General features: G+C 46.1%; 1 protein-coding gene across 1 annotated transcript in view; it reads right to left on the minus strand.

Moving 5' to 3' along the window:
• Positions 1-309: 309 nt before the first annotated feature.
• Positions 310-16,311, minus strand: part of LOC115767982 (optomotor-blind protein) — a 53,335-nt gene continuing 37,333 nt past the window's right edge. The window contains exons 4-7 of the mRNA XM_030712380.1: positions 8,947-9,093; positions 8,791-8,867; positions 2,479-2,738; positions 310-2,264 (exon numbers count right to left, since the gene is read on the minus strand). Coding sequence (XP_030568240.1) covers positions 1,207-2,264; positions 2,479-2,738; positions 8,791-8,867; positions 8,947-9,093 — 1,542 coding nt within the window. The 3' untranslated portion in view covers positions 310-1,206. The remainder of the gene's footprint in view (positions 2,265-2,478; positions 2,739-8,790; positions 8,868-8,946; positions 9,094-16,311) is intronic.

Genomic DNA, 16,311 nt, shown 5'->3' on the forward strand with positions numbered 1-16,311 from the left:
TTTTGATTTTTTTTTTTTGGGCTTTTTTTCTTTTCTTATTTTAATCAATTTACGATTACTAAAAAAAAAAATTTCATCCTATGACTAAGAAAAAAAATGTTCGCTCTTTGCATGCTTATTTTGTTATGCCTTTTCTTTTTTTTGTTATTTTTTTTTTTTTTTTAGTTTTCTTTTTGTTTTTTTTTTACGCGTTTTTCTTGTGTTCTTTATGCCATTCGCATTTGCTGCTTTTTGTCAAAGGTTACATTGTATTTAGATTTACATGTATATATGTGTGTGTGTGTGTGTGTGTGTGTATATATATAGGCGCCATCTTTGATGTTGCTAATTTGTTTCAATCGTACAATATCAATATATATATATATGGATATCAGCAGATGTATATATATATACATGTGCATATAAATTTGTCTGCCGCTGGGCGCGATTTACTTGCTGCTCCCTCTCGCTCGCTCTCTTTTAATATCATCTATGAAGAAATATGTCTGCGTGTGTGTGTGTGTGTGTGTTACATACATATATATATATAAAGTTGTTATGCTTAAGTGCTAGTAATTGTGGGTGGTGGGGGGAGGGAATAATGCAAAAAGCTTGAACTAATTGCTAGAGCACTGGGCAACGTTTAAGGAAACGAAAACAACTATCTCTCTCTCTCTCTCTCGCCTCGCTTTCTTCTACTATGTTTCTCGCTCTCTCTCTCTCTCTTTAAACTAGGTTTTCAAAGCTGGCGGGTCCTGCGCATCACAAAAAATTTACAGGCTAGGCGTCTCTTATATCGATTACACACAAAAAAAAAACATATATATTTATATATATATATCGGATTACAACTATACGCAAAGCGACCCGCAACGTCTCTAGGCTCTATGGGTATTAGGTGCGTGTGTGTGTGAGTGTGTGTCTGGGTGTGTGTGTGTGTGTACTACATGCTATATGCTACAAATATGCCTAATGTAGATCGCTGGCGCTATTTACACTGAAGCGCAGTGTTGGTTAACTGCCGCCGCTGGCCAGGGCCGGAGCGCGGGCCATTGCTGGGCCCCAGCTGCTGCTGTTGGGCGCGAGCTAAAGCTGCTGCAGCTGCACCGTTTGCGGTCAGACATCGACATCCAGATCGATGACAGAGCTGCGATCGTGCTCGTCATCGTCATCGTCATCGGCATCGGGGCCGCCCTCCTCGCAGTCGGAGCGGCCGTCCTGTAATTGTCACTGATCCGTTGCGGCCGCCGCATGATGCCCGTGTCCGTGCGTCTGTCCGTGCGTATGATGTGTGTGCGGATGTGTGTGATGCGCCTGGGTGTGATGCAGTTGCGCCGTTTCCTCCGATAGCAATGAGGCAGCCGCTGCCGCTGCTGCTGCTGCTGCCGCCGCTGCCGCAGCGCTGCCATTGTGCTGCACCTCGAGGCCGTTGACCATCTTCTCCATGCTCTTGAGCTCCGACGGCGAGTGCTGCGCCTGCCGCTTCAGCAGCGATGGCGGCGTTGTCGGCGACATTGATATGGGCCGCGTTGGCGGCGAGTGCGAAGAGGCGCGCGGTCGCGGACTGGAGCTCAGGCTGCGCGGTCCGTTGTCCAGGCCCAGGCCGCCGCTGCCAGCGGGCAGCAGATTGGGCGGCGCTGCTGCATCGGCGCTGCCATTGCCGCCGCTGCGATTTGCATTCGAGCCGGGCGTCACCGCATCAAAGGCCGAGCCCAGGCTGCCCGGCAAGCTGTACGGCGAGAAGCGATGGCTCTTCAGGCCCTGCAGCGGCGAGACGGGCGTATGTCCGGCGGCCGCATAGGCGTGCCCGAACAGCGCCGGATGCTGGGCAGCCAGCGCGAGCTGCGCATTGAACAGCAGGCCCGGATTTAGGCCGGCGGGATTCATGGCAGCGGCTGCTGCCGGATTGTGCAGCAGACCCAGATGCGGCGGCGGATAGAGTCCGTGCGGATAGAGGTAAGGCAACAGATGCGGCGACGGGTGTATTGGTGGTCCCACAGATATATTGGGCGACGGATAGCTGCCGGCCGCATTAAGACCGGCCGCTGCCGCCGCCGCCGCAGCAGCTGCACCGCCGCCAACGCCCTCTTTGGGACTGCCCGTTGAGGTGGGACGAAAGGCACCGCCGGTGCTGCCGCCGACGCTCTCCGAACAGCTCGAATCGCTGCCATCGCGCTCCATATCGTCCGCCTGCAGACGGCGACGCAGTGCGTCCTCTGCATTGGCCGCTGCCGCATGCTCACCGGCGCCAGCGCCAGCCAAATGATTGAACCAGGCAGCCAGTGCTGCTAATCATACGAGTAGCGAGTAACGAGTTGCGGTTGACGAGCAGAGTAACGAGTAGCAAGTGGCGAATGACGAGTAACGAATGACGAGTGACGAGTAAACAATTGCATGGAATGAGAACAAATAGAAAAAAAGAAATTTCACCAGTTAGACACGTTGCTTAAATCCATTGGACACAGCTCAGTGAACAGCTGCTGCTGTTTGATAACTTACCCGAATGCTGGTGCGCGTGCATCTGCTGCAGCGAGTGGCTCAATGGCAACAGGGGGCTCTGCGGCGGCCCCACCACATCCAATAGCTTATCGTCATCGTCCTGCTGATTATCGAGCAGCGCCGCGGCGTGCGCCGGATGCAAATGTGGCGGCCGACCTGCATGCCCCAAATGGAGCGGTGCTCGCGAGCTGCTCACATGCGTGGGATTCAGTTTGTCCGAGTCGGACCCTCGATTGGACATCAGCGCCTGCCTGTAACAACAGTTGTACGAGAAAACAAAACAAATTAGAACATCCAATTGTCTAAATGCACATTAGCCATGGCAAAGCCATGTTATATGAGTTATTAACTGATAGAAAAAGCAAGCGTGGGCATTCTTGAAGATCTCTGATCTCTATTTAATCTCAGCATGCCGAAACGCTGAGTAGTTTCAGCATATTTCGATTGTACCTTCTCATAAGCCCAAATGTGAATCCTTTTAAGCCAAATTTGCATTGTTGCCAGCTTTAAAAGGTCATCTGGCTCGAGTCCCAGACTTTAACGTAGGTTTTATTTATTTTGTATAAAATATCACAGACTAACTATAAAATGATCAACTACTATCTTTAATACCATGTGCTTTAGTCTACCATCTTGGGAGTCCCGCAACATGCTACAGATGCTGAAAAAATGGTTCAAAATCGAAAAGTACAAAGTACAAATCTAAAGGCAAAATCAAATATAAAACAAGAGACAATTCCAAAAAGTACGAAACTCTAAAGAAAATAACTGTTGGTACGAATGTAAATTAAATTAGCCGAAAATCGGCTAAACTGAAATGCAATCAAATGCGAACATTTTGCAACACTGGCACTTTTGGGGCGTGCCGCCCCTTTGGCATCGTTCTTATTTTATTTTTGTGTCCATTAGGCTTTTTGTTGGCTAGTTGAGGCACTGGCATAATATTTGTGCTAGCTGGGAATATCTGTTAAATGATAAAACGACGCTGCCGGCATATGAATGCCTGGCATGGTGAGGGCAAGGGGCTGCTGTTCCGGGTCGCAGGGTGGCGAGCTAGGGAAGGAGTGTGGGGGGGGGGGGGGATATATATGTATAAACGGAACCTTAATTGAAATGTAACAATTGCAGGCGGAAACAGGCGGCAGTCTGTGTCTCGGCCGACAATGAAATTGAAAAATAATTCAAAACACGTTAGTGTAATTTAGTGTCTGCACTGGCCGTAATATACCGTAAGCTCCCCTCACCCCTCCCCCACTCTATCTAAAGCCGCCACAACTCTCCCGCGCAACCCTGCCAAACTAGGTCCGTGCATTTGGTACGTTTGCTTTTTTGTTGTTGTTCACACATCAAAGCAACGCTGCCAGCGCCAGGCCGTGCTCGCAAATTGGGCAATTTACTAGCACACACACACACACGCATACAGGCACACACGGGCACACACGGCACACGGACATGTGTGTATCATTATCACAGCAACCACAAAGACCGGAACCACCCATAGACAGGAGTTCGCAATTTCGCCACAGGCGTCTTCTTTTACACTTAACTGTTTTTCCACGTACTTCGCATCACCTGCGTGCGACTGTGTGTGTGTGTGTGTGAGTGTGTGTGTGTTGTGTATATACCTAATTTAATAGCAAATCAATTTGTGTTAATCTAGGCAGCTTTACGGGCCCACCCACTTAACAACAAAGGGCAACAGCTAACAACAAGGACGCGGGGTAAGCTAGAAACATAAACGGCGCCTAAAATGGGGCGCCGAAAATACTGCCTACAATTTCTACTAAATATAAGTAACAAATAAGCCGCTGAATAGAAGAGCTAACAATATTTTGTTGCTGGCAAATATGGGATTATGATGCCATGAAAAAGACAAGGAAAATAAACCTCTTATGTTATAATAGTTTGTGTCAAAATTTCCCTAACATTTTCACAAGCATTTCCACTAAATGTACCTTAAATTTCCATTAATTATTATCTTAAGTCTTAACTTGTTATTGATCATATTGATACCCCGTTAATAGTCCAGAGACAAGGTGCAAATAGCTTGGCATGCTCAAAAATTCCCATTTTGAGCGCCCCGTGGCAGAGGGTGCGCCCAATTGAGGCATCTGATGCTAAACCGCTCCTGTGGCTCACATGTAAGTCAACCATAAATTTCAGTACTCGCACAAAAGGCAACTAAGACGTTTATCTTGGCTTTTGTGCTGAAAACCTTTCACCTCCCCCTCCCTCCCCCACACCCGTGCCGGGGCGTGGGCGGTAGTATGAGACGCTGAAAGCTGTTGAAATTGCGCTGCTCTGTAATTTTTGAATTATATCTAAATGTGCGGCTAAAACCAGTCCGCACACACGCCCACTCGAGCCACGCCCAGCACAACATTGGCAATTTAACAGAGAGGCATGCATGGGGGGTGGGGGGCAGATGAGGCGAATAAAAAAGTGCGCCAATTGTCAACTAACGCCTGCGGCTATTTGGCTGCAGCAGCATGTGGCACGGTCAGGAGGGGGGGGGGGGGGGGGGGGGGGGGGGGGTGCGGGCAGGGGGTGTGGCACAATACTGGCTGGCAAATAAATATGAAAAGGAATTTCAATTGCTGGCAACTTCTCGTTTGCTGCTGCTGCTGCTGTTAAAACGGTTTTCACTTTAGATTTCCGTTGCGCCCGCGGCCAATGCAAAGGCAATTGCAAAGAGTTGCGAGCGGGGGGAATGTGACCGGCGAGATGAATATCATTCCGCCGGAAGTTGCGCAGTTGTCTGAGCGGCATGAAAGAGAGAGCGAGGGGGGTGGGGGAGGCAATTGACTGTGGCATAGTTGCCACCAATTAGCGGCGCTTGCTGTGCAGCGACACCCAAGTCGCAGGACGAGCGAGCGCTGAAAATATCGTCACGGCATTGTTATTGTTGTTGTTGTTGTTGTTGTTGCTGCTGCTGCTGTTGTTGCTGCTGCTGCTGTTGTTGCTGCTGCTGCTAATGAAGCGCAGCTCAATCGCTGGCTGGCTGCAAAAAAAAAGGGTTGACCACAAAAAGTTGCTGCCGCGTTGAGCTGCTTAAAATGTGTTTTGTTTTTTCGTTGTTGTTGTTGTTGTTGTTGTTGATGCCAATTGACAAAAGGCTCGAGTTTGCCTAAGTCGCACTAATTGCCCAGATTTAATGGGCCCGGCCCGTCCCAGCCCGTCCCGGCCCACTCCAGGCATTGGGCATTCGGGCTAATTGAAAGTCTATGCAAAAAGTTAGCTAAGCGCTTTAGTGGCTTGCAGCAACCCTCCAACTCCTACACACGACGCCTTAGCACCAAAAATAATCATCATAAAAGGAAAAAAAAAACAAAACATAAAAAGCAAATATATGAATGGCTACTTTGAGCAGGCCGCAGATTAAAAAAGCTTTGCAAATAGGCGAGCAGGATTGTGAAGATATCTTTAAAATGACTTAATTTTCCCATGAAGCATATAGCTTATATAGCATATATAACATATATAACATAATATATAGCATATATAGCATATATAGCATATATAGCATAAATAGCATATATAGCATATAGCATTCTCCGAGAGAATAAAGAGAGCATGGAAGAGATAGATTTGAGGAAAGTTTCGTATTGGCAACCGAGCTAGACGTTTGCATAGAAACAGGCGGACGGATTGGTATATATGTATATACTTGACTGGATCGCAGATGTCTGCTAGACACATCATGCCCGTTATAGATAGTGCACTCTGCAAGGGTATTTAGCCATAGTCTACTTTTAAGCGCAGGCACTTCATTAATAATTGCCCCAAAACCGTAACCGAAGCCCAAGCCAAAAACCTGACACATGGCTGTCACAGCTATGACCAGTCAAATTTCAGTGGGGCAGCCGGGTCTGTTGGTTGACTGACAAAAGCAGGCAATGCATGAATTTTGCTGACAGTCGGAGGCAAATAGAAAACTCAAGCAGATAGAAATGACCAAGTACCCTGTAATCAGCGAAGTGAATGTTAATAATATTTGTCAAAGCTGCGCCAAAAAAACTTGGATTCATCTTTGAATTTGTTTTAATCGTGCTATCAAGTTTTCGTAAAAACTATAATAAACTTTGACTGTGACCAATCTTCGAGAATCTGAACATAAAACAGGCTGAAGACACAGGTGATTTTAATGTTTGCAATATGCCATAAGCGCCGTGGGTTTAGCAATCGATAACAATCGATACGTGCAATCGAAAGTGTAAAATCAACTTAATATCTGCATGCGAATGCAGAGCACATTCACTTTGTATATATCTGCTATTTAGACAAGGGATTTTATTGCATATCGATATTTATCGATTTGTGTAAGAACGAATGGAAAATCCAAAATTGTCTTGATTTGTGTATGCTCAACTTGTTTAATAGGCAAACGATTAAAATTTGTTGCTTCTGACTCGTATTATAGCCGAGATCTACACAAAATAGGAGAAGTGGCAATCGATATTTATCGGTTTTGAGAAAATGGAAGCAGTTAGCGGTCAGACATGGCTTAAGCGACGCAGTCTAGCGTCTCGATCGAGAACGTAAATACTTAATGTGGACGAGTCAGTCGATTTGTGTGCGTACATATATTGATTGGCAAACGTTTATACCCGTTTTGGGCATATTAATGGGTGCTAAGCATAAAAGGAAACTAGACAAGAGCTAAACAGACAGCACGACAAGGGGGAGGGCGGTTGCAGTTGGGGGTTGGGCCTAGGCAGGGCAGGGCTGGGGTCTGCGGGAGGCAGCTAATGTCAATCAAGGCGCTTGTAATCAGTTTTACAACAACTCAACGGAAAGGGCCGCAAGTAAATTGTTTGTGTCAATGCAGCAAACAGAAGTCAGAAGACTGATGAAGTCGTTTCCAGTGCCTGTCCAAATACGCCGCAGCTCATCATCGTCTTGTCATTGTCAGTTACACACAAACACACACACACAAAGTGAAAATTGATTTGTAACGTTTAACAAAACGTTGAGCCAGCTATTAAATGTCATTCATCATTATGCTAAGTCACAGATTTCAAACAGGACTGGCCGACTCCAACTCCGCCTCCATCTCCGTTTCGGTCTCGGTCTCGGTCTCAGTCTCTGCTGCTGTGGCCGGAAACCGGAACCACTCCAGGCTCTAGTCAAATGCCCCCATTGCTGTTGTGTGTTGACTTTTTGGGTTATCCTTCAAAAACAATTGCGAAAAAGTCAGAAAGCATTTGATCAGCGCCCACGCTGAATTGCACTGCGGGCGTGCTCGTTCGGCCAACAGGAAATTGAAATCAATCCATCAATATGGATTACAAGCGCACAGCTGGTGGGTGGCTTTATGTATATATATATATATACAATCGGGGAGAGTGTTGGGGGGCCAGACCAAAGGTGCCAGTCATCATCATCATCATCACCATTGCCATCGACATCATGATGATAAACAGCAGCCGCAGCCACAGCCGCAGCCGGAGCTCATCATTATGTTGACTTTATGGCCACTCGGACTGGAATTCCGCATCCCATGCCACCCCGGCCAGTCCCTGACGTTTGGCGCTTTGTATGAGTTGCAATTTGACAAGCAGCAGGCTAATTAGTTCCGCACAGATTTGACAAAAATTAATGTCTGCTAATCAAGGCAGAGATACAGCTACAGATACAGATACAAGCGAGTCAAATGAGCACACAGAGTCAAGCTAGACAAACGAGCTTTGGCCTGACGGCAAATACCAAAGACGAGCCAATTCCCAATGACCAACTGCCTCCCACCCAAGGCTCAAAGTGCTGATTAGTTTGCTTTTTGAGGCGGTCAGCATGAAGTACTTTGAGCGAGTGAGAGTTTGAGCTTTGTGAATTGAGGGTTTCGATTTCGTGTTCAATTCAAATTCGGAGCTGTCCAGACAAACAGACACGCAGACACGCTGACAGATGGACAGACAGGCAGAGTTAAGAGCTTATTGTATTGTCCTCTAATGCCGCATTCAGCCAAACTTATGAGCGCCTTTGCAAGCTAATTGAATCAAAGGGGATTGCAAAGTTGAATTTAAGCAAAACGTCGAATGAGCCAAGCCGAAGGCCAAAAGAGTTGATTTAATAGACCGCTTGCTTAAAATGAAAATCAATTCCAGAGAACTCGCGCTTGTTGGTCCGACGCTCAAACATTTGATGTCACTTTCGGCGTTATTGATGCTTTTCATGCAAAACTTTGTTCGTCCAAAAAGGAAGCTTCTTAGTCGAGCGTCGATTAGCGAACTCTTTTATATATATATGCTGATATAGATATGTAGATATATAGATATGTGCTCAAAGAAATTGCTTAACTCTAGTGATACTCACTTCTTTTCGCGTTTGCCAGCACCCGTATCACGAAAGCCCTTCGCAAAGGGATTGTTGTCAATTTTCAGCTGAGTAATCTGTAAAACGAAAATAACGATATTTATTTTGATGGCACTCATACAGGGCTGATCGGCGTCTATATTGAGTATAGCTTACCTTCTCGTTTTGATATGCAGTCACCGCAATAAACTCCGTCTCCTTGAACACGTACGTGCGAAACGTGGAATATGGTAGCTTCAAGATATCGTTGGCTCGCACCAAATGAAAGCGCGGCTGATACTTATGCATTGAGTTCAGTATTGTCTACAGCAGCAGGAGAAAGAGACGGGCATAGAGTGTGGAAGAGAGAAGGAGAGAGCATAAGATTAGTTCGCTTAGCATGCGAAAATGCAATGAGACCACAAAAAAAAAAACAAAAAACAAACAAACAAAACGGCATAAAGTATTCCGTTTGGCGGCAGTAACTTGACAAAACTTGACAGGCCCAAACAGAGGCAAACACACACACATACACACACACACACACGCACAGTTACACACACTCACAGGTAAGCTGCACAAAGACATTGCAAATGGCCGTAGACTGTGGCAAGTCGGCGACATTCCTGTAGGCGACCACCCACCAAAGTGCACGAGCCGTCCAGACCAGACCTGTGGAGCGACAGAGAGCGAGCGCAAGTTGGAGGCAAAGGAGAGCGAAAGGGGGGAAACGAAGGTTTTGTCATAAAATATGAATTTGTCTGCAGCGAGCGCAGTCGAACCGCGAGACCCCCCAAGCAAAGACATTCGCGACTGTTGCAAGAAGGAACACCTTTTTAATTACCATAACTCGTCGAATCGACTTCGATTAAACGACAACAGAGCCCAAACCGAAACGAACCCAAGCCCAAGCACACGGTGCGGGTGCTGCGGTGCAGGACAGTGCTCCGTCTAGGCCGTAAAGCTCTAGACCTGACCGGGCATAGTCTGTGTGCCTTCAGCTTGTTTTCGGTTCTTGTTGCTGTTGCTGCGTGTGGACCTCACAAGCTGCTGCTGCTGCCGCCGCTGCTACGTCTGGCGACGGACTTCGCCATTTTGTTCATGTAATTTTAAAAAACAAGACTCTGACTTTGGGCTGTTGCTCTAGCCCTGGCTTTGGCTGCCTCTGCTGCTGCTGTTGTTGATGGCGACAACAACAACACCACAGACAACAACCGGCTGGCTAGTTGCCCCTCTTGTGACTGTATCTTGTATCTGCACTTGATTTGCACGCCCTCTCTAAAAGAGACCACCAATGGCGTTTGTGGTGTCATGCACAGAGGTGTGACTAATAAGATCGTTGCAGTTGTTGCTCCTGTTGTTGTCAGCAATATAATTGTGTAAATAGTTTGCTGAATGCAGCTCAAGAAAGCAGCAGCAACTAGAGATGAGCACTTTGGCGAGTGAAGCTAAAGACCGAAGATAAGTGAAAAGCATAAAAAAGTGAATCAACGGTTTACGCAGGGATGAGTACGTCCACTCGAGCTATAGCGAGTGTCACAACAGCGAGTAGTCTAGTCTTATAAGAACGTGTACAGGAGGAGTAATAAGTGTGTCAGCGAAGACACAACGTTAAGAATAATAACAAGTAAAGCAACAGAGAGTAGCACAGAATCAATTGACATCTGAATGCCTACTAAAATAATAAGAGTAAAGCCATAACGAAGTAGCAACAGCGAGTGCAGCTACTGTTACTAAAGCAATAACGAGTCCAACTACATCGAGTATAGAAATTACATGTAGAGAAACAAAAATATCAACCAATAGAAAGAGGAGTAGAGTAGAGTAGAGTAGCAAAGAAGCAACGAGCTAAGCAACAACGAGAACATCAACGAGTAGAGCGGCAACGAGTTAATAGTCAAGCAGTGTCAAGCAGCCATATAGAATTTAAATTAAATTGATTCTCACGCTACACTTAACTGGCACTCGTCAATTGACTGGACTCGTTGACGTGTCCACTTAATTAATGTGAATGCTGCAACGACTAGTCGAATACGCAGCCATTAATTCATGCAGTGTGCAATCGCTTAAAGGCAGTCACTGTGGCTTTTTATTGCCTGGCCAAAAGCCGAAGGCTGGCAAAAAAAAAAAGAAAAAAAAACTGATTAATTGCCGTCGTCGCCATTTTGGACTGGGCACTCGCTGCAGTTGGCTGTGCGGCGACTCCACACGGCCTAACACTCGCAATCGCTAACGCAAACGCATTCACTGCCAGCGAATTGCTTTTGACATGGCCGATTTGGGCCAGCTTTAAAAGGCAACAGTTTATTGGCAAGCGGCAAACGGCTTGCCGTGCGCTCGGCTCGCTCATCAATCAAATCGCCGAGACGCTGAGCTGAGCTCTGCTGAGCTGAGGTGAGCTGAATGGGTCGCCGAATCGCTGCCTAGTCCATAAATCGTTGGCGCAAAGCGCGTTGTTCGTCGTCGTCTACTTAAAACGTCGTTTGCTAATTTGCTTTAAATTTATTGACACATAAATTCATTTAGGCTGCCGCAGCAGCAACAACAACAACAACAACAGCAGCAGCAGCAACAATTACTCGTTGCGAGTTGTGCGTTTTGCATGTGTCTAGAATTTATTGATAAAACAATTTGCATTATTACATTCAATTATATTCAATTTTTTTTTTGCATCTCTTTCTCCTGCTGCCACGCAACGAACTTCGCATTTTTTCATGCAACTCAACGGTTGCTGGGGTGCGTTCAGCGGCGGGGAACAAAATATAAAAAAAAAAAATAAATAAAATGAATTGCAAAAGGCGCAAAATTGTCATTTAAAATGTCATTCAACGGCGACTCGACGAGCTGCCGAGTTTGAATTGCGATTTAAATGAAAATAACCGTGAAGATAGCCATAAAAAATAAAATAATATGTGCATGCACCACAGCAGCAATGTGGTTGTTCTTGTTGCTGCTGTTGTTGCTACTGCTGCTGCATTTCAGTTTTCCAAATGGGCATAAACAAGTCTAATTAGACATGAAGTGCGATTACACGGACGCCACGCAGTCGTCGTTGTCGTCACACAACAAGCAACAAATCAGCAGCAGCAGCAGCAGCAACAGTTGCTGTTGTTGTAGTTGTTGTTGCTGCTGCTGCTTCTCAGTTGTGATTGTAGTTGTTGTTGCCTTGCCAAGCCAGACAAAAGACAGGCGTTCACTTGCTGGCAGCTCTAGTTGCTGCTGCTGTTGTTGCTGTTGCTGTTGTGATTTTATGCGCTGATTGAATTGATTGGCAGGCAGCTCTAATGCAATTATGCGTCAAATATTGTCTAGATTTTTCGTATATGATTGCCCGCGTGCAACTAATGCAAAATTCAGCAATTGCTGCTGTTGCATTGCGGCACGTTTCTAGGCTCCGGCCCGGCCCGGCCCGGCCACCTTGTGCCCAGTTGGCCGACTCGAATCCAATCCATGGGCCACTTAATCACTCTATATATCGCCCGGGTGACAAACTGATTGAGCCGCCGGCAACTAAAACCAAAAAAGGCAACAGCAATTTTGGTGTTGCTGTGTGTTGCTGCTGTTGTTGTGGCTGTGGCTGCTGCTGTGGCTGCTGCTGTTGCTGCGGGGCTTTACGTGCTGTTGCCGTTGGGGCCGCATCTTTCACGCTAGTCATGTGGCCCGATACTCAATTGCGCACCTCCTGCGCCGCCCTGCTGCCAGTGACACGTTTGTTTTGGGCTTTTGCGTGTTGATTGCTGTTGCTGTTGCAGTTGCTGTTGATCGCTGTTGTAGTTGCTGCTGCTGTTGTTGTGATTGCTGTCGCTGCTGCTGTTGCACACTCATTGTTGGCATATTATCACATAATTTAACTGATGATGGCACTGCAGTTGCTGTTGCTGTTGTTGTTGCTATGTGATTGCTGTCGTCAGCTTGTTGTTGCTGCTGTCGCTTGTTATTGTTGTTGTTGTTGTCGGTTGGCGTGCTGCTTAATTGAATGATCACTCACACTTTGATTTGGCGTGTTTTGTTCACATGCAACCAGCAGCGGCAATAACACGGACGATCGCTAACGGTTATCGACAGTTGCATCGACTGAACGCATCGCGACTTCCACAGCGATATCTCCACTTGATCGTGAGTGAATGCCAGCAGCAACAACAGCAACAGCAAACAGCAGCAGTAGCAACTGCCTCAAATTACAGCTAGTTGCTATGTTCTGCAATTGGTATGCGCTTTTGAGTAGCTGCGAAAATCTAAAGTGCCGTGAAGGCATGTAAATCGCTTTGACCACTAATATAGTTTACTTATCGATATGTTTATATATATATATATATATCGATTAGCGCGGAGCGTGAACAGGCTTCATACTAATTGCTTGACTGGTTATTGCGGAGAGTTGTTTAAGATTCTGCTTAAGTTAGTATGTGCATTTGCTGCCGCAATAATTGTGCATTAGCTAAGCTGCGATCGATCATATCAAAGTCGATATTTATCGATATATGTACCTGCTTTTTAACTTGAATCTGCCTGTGAATACGCAAGCATTTGTACTGACATGACTGCTTCAGCGACTTGACGATATACCAAGTTTATCGAATATTAATTATTAGAAATTATCAGAAACCTAAATTTAGCAACTCAACTGGCTTGAATCGCATCGACTCACCCGAGCGGCGATCTTAGAGAAAAGCAACTGAATCGATTGATCGAATATTATCGATTGCCCGACTGAGTTAATGTTCAAAGATAATAACGACTATTTTTATAGGTATACAATATTGTTACAGGCTGTCAATCCAATCTATTCAATCAAAACGACCTTTGGTCAAGCCTAAGACTTCATCCTGGGCCTCGAGCCCGGCTACGCAGTGCTCAAGACTGGGTCTTAGCAAGCACTGCGATTTTGATACATAACTTTGAGAATTTGACTGGCTTTTATCGAGCCCACTTGCCTAAGCCAAGTTCTGAGGCACCGCTGAACGTGGCTAATCTTTGGCTTGCTCTCACACTCCCCAGTTGCCACATGGCCAGTTGGCTGGCCGCTCAATTAGGCAACAGGCAGCTACCAAAACCATTTTCGGCTACCTGTTGACCAATTATGGACATGGAAGGCGCCGCCAACGACAATGATGACAATGATGATCGCGCTGATCACGATGATCACGATGATCACGATGATGATGATGACAATGTCGCCCGTTGGCGTAGATGGGATCTCGGGACTTTATGAAGCTGTCGCCGGGATTGTCTTAAGCTGCTTTCCGAAAGCTAAATCGATATGCATATTGAGCGATCTATACCATAAATATCAACACGAAACGCGGCTCGAAACATGTCTTAATTAAGCTAGCAGAGCAGAGGCAGTGGCAGGGTTAGAGAGGGGACCAGGCTCTGGCGGGGCAGACCCACCATGCAGCGGCTTTTATATTCATCTGTAAATTATGCATAATTTAATGGTCGAAGCAAACAGCAAGACAAAAGATACAAAATACGACCAATCTCACAGAATGTTGCCCCGATGCGGCAGACACCACCCAGGCGTTGATATGAATACCCTGTAGATAGTAAATGGCACTGTAAGGGGTATGCAGCGCACGTTTTCGATACGTTAAATATATCAATTGACACTTTTCCTTTAAATATCCTTTTTAGAAGCTTGGAGAAATCGTTTTTGGAGCATAACTCGTAGATTATAAGAGGTAGACAGTTAGTTTCTCGTATGATGTATGATGTCAAAAAAAAAGCGAAAAATTGGAGGATGCCAATTGCGGCTGGCGATCTAATTGAGGGCGTAGCTGGAATAATATATTTTTGCCGATGCAAAATTGAATTGTTTGATTACAATTTTGAAAATAAGTCAAAGTGCTGAAAGGCTTACGAGCTGAAATTGAAGTGAAGGCGCTGGCTCAAACCCTGTATCGCACCAACGACTCATGTTGTTAACTTGCAGCCCCTTCGTTCCTTCCACTCCCTACCCCTCTCTGTCTCACTCTCTCACTCTCTCTCTCTCTCTGTCTCCCCTTTCTGTCCCTCTCTATGCCTGTGCTGCCTGTTCTGATTGTTTTTGGGCCTTGTCAAAACTCTCACGCTCACGCTCACGCTGCCGCAGTAGCTGCCCAGACAGCAAGTTTATGGACATTTCATTTAAATAACAACAACATTTATTTACAATTTATAACAATTCTTGAGCTGTTGTTGCTGCTATCTTTTGGTGGTCGTCTTTGAACGGAAAATGTTAATTAAATGGATTTACATTTTAATGACAACACGAAGCGAAACAGCAGCCCGGCAACAGATTGAGATACAGCGTGGAAAGAGAGTTGTTGCCCCACACACACACAAATACACACACACACAGACACACACACACACACATGCACACACTCGGCTCCAGCTGTCTCGGCTGTGTCCAGTGCGGCACCGTCTGTTTGTGTCCTGCCCCATCCATTTTGGTGGCGTCTGTGCGACGGTCAACGGCGGCGGCCAATTGCAAATTTGCTAAACAAAATGGGCGGCGTTTTGGCCAAACACAATGGCAGCCAGCGGGGGCAGCATTGGCCATTGACCAAGGGGGGCAGGGGGCACATGCAAACAAACTCAGAGCTAATGATGCCCGGCGACTGGAGACTGGCGACTGTCGGCGGCTGCTGCTGCTGCTGCGACTGCGCAGATTTTGTTGTATGCAAATCGTTGCAGAGTCTCGCGTTCTCTTGTCCCCCACGCCCTGCTGCTGGCCCCCCCTTGGGCAGTCACAGTCGATTGGGCAGCAGTTGGGTACACGTTTGGGATTTGAATTTGGATTTTAAGTTTGGTTTTCCTTTGATTTCGATTTCGATTTCGCATTGCGTTGCGGTTCGCTGAAGCGAGCGGCCAATGAGCCGAGTGAGCAAATGCGCAGTCGATAACCGATGACGATGACGATGACGATTGCAATCAAATCACGTTGATCAGCGTGTTTTGTGTGGCTAGCCATGTGATATTAGACATGGATATATATACATTCAATAAGCAACTGTAAAGTAGTCGATATTCGGACAATAAATTCGGTTAAAGCTTGCATACAAGGCAGTTAGTAATCGATAGTCATCGATATGTTATCGATATCTACAACAACTCTTGAGATGACTGGCTTTAAATGGAATTATAAAGATAATGTTATTTAATGCTGTACATTAACAATATTGAATCGATAGTGTTTGCATTAACAATCGAGTTGATTGATTGTCTATCGATAAAGTGTTTGTATTATATATTTAATGATATTGCAAAAATGTGTTATCGTTGGCGCATAATTGCAGACATATCGATAATTTGTTAAAGTTCGGCAGGTTCGAGGACCGAAGCGCACTCAAGCGCAGCCAGTCATAATTGCACAAATATCGATACACATTTATCGCCGGCATTCAGCGAACGATCATAAATAATGCCACGCTCTTTTGGCCGTGCCAACTCGAGCCGCTGCCTACAAATGAGCCCAGTTAGTTATGGCCCCATCCTGTCATAGATAAACGAGGAGCGGCTAATGGCTAACAGCGAACAGAGAACAGCGGCCGGCTACCA

The sequence above is a fragment of the Drosophila novamexicana genome, unplaced genomic scaffold, assembly GCF_003285875.2.
Source record: "Drosophila novamexicana strain 15010-1031.04,08,12 unplaced genomic scaffold, DnovRS2.1 tig00001554-arrow-arrow-pilon, whole genome shotgun sequence".
NCBI lineage: Eukaryota > Metazoa > Arthropoda > Insecta > Diptera > Drosophilidae > Drosophila > Drosophila novamexicana.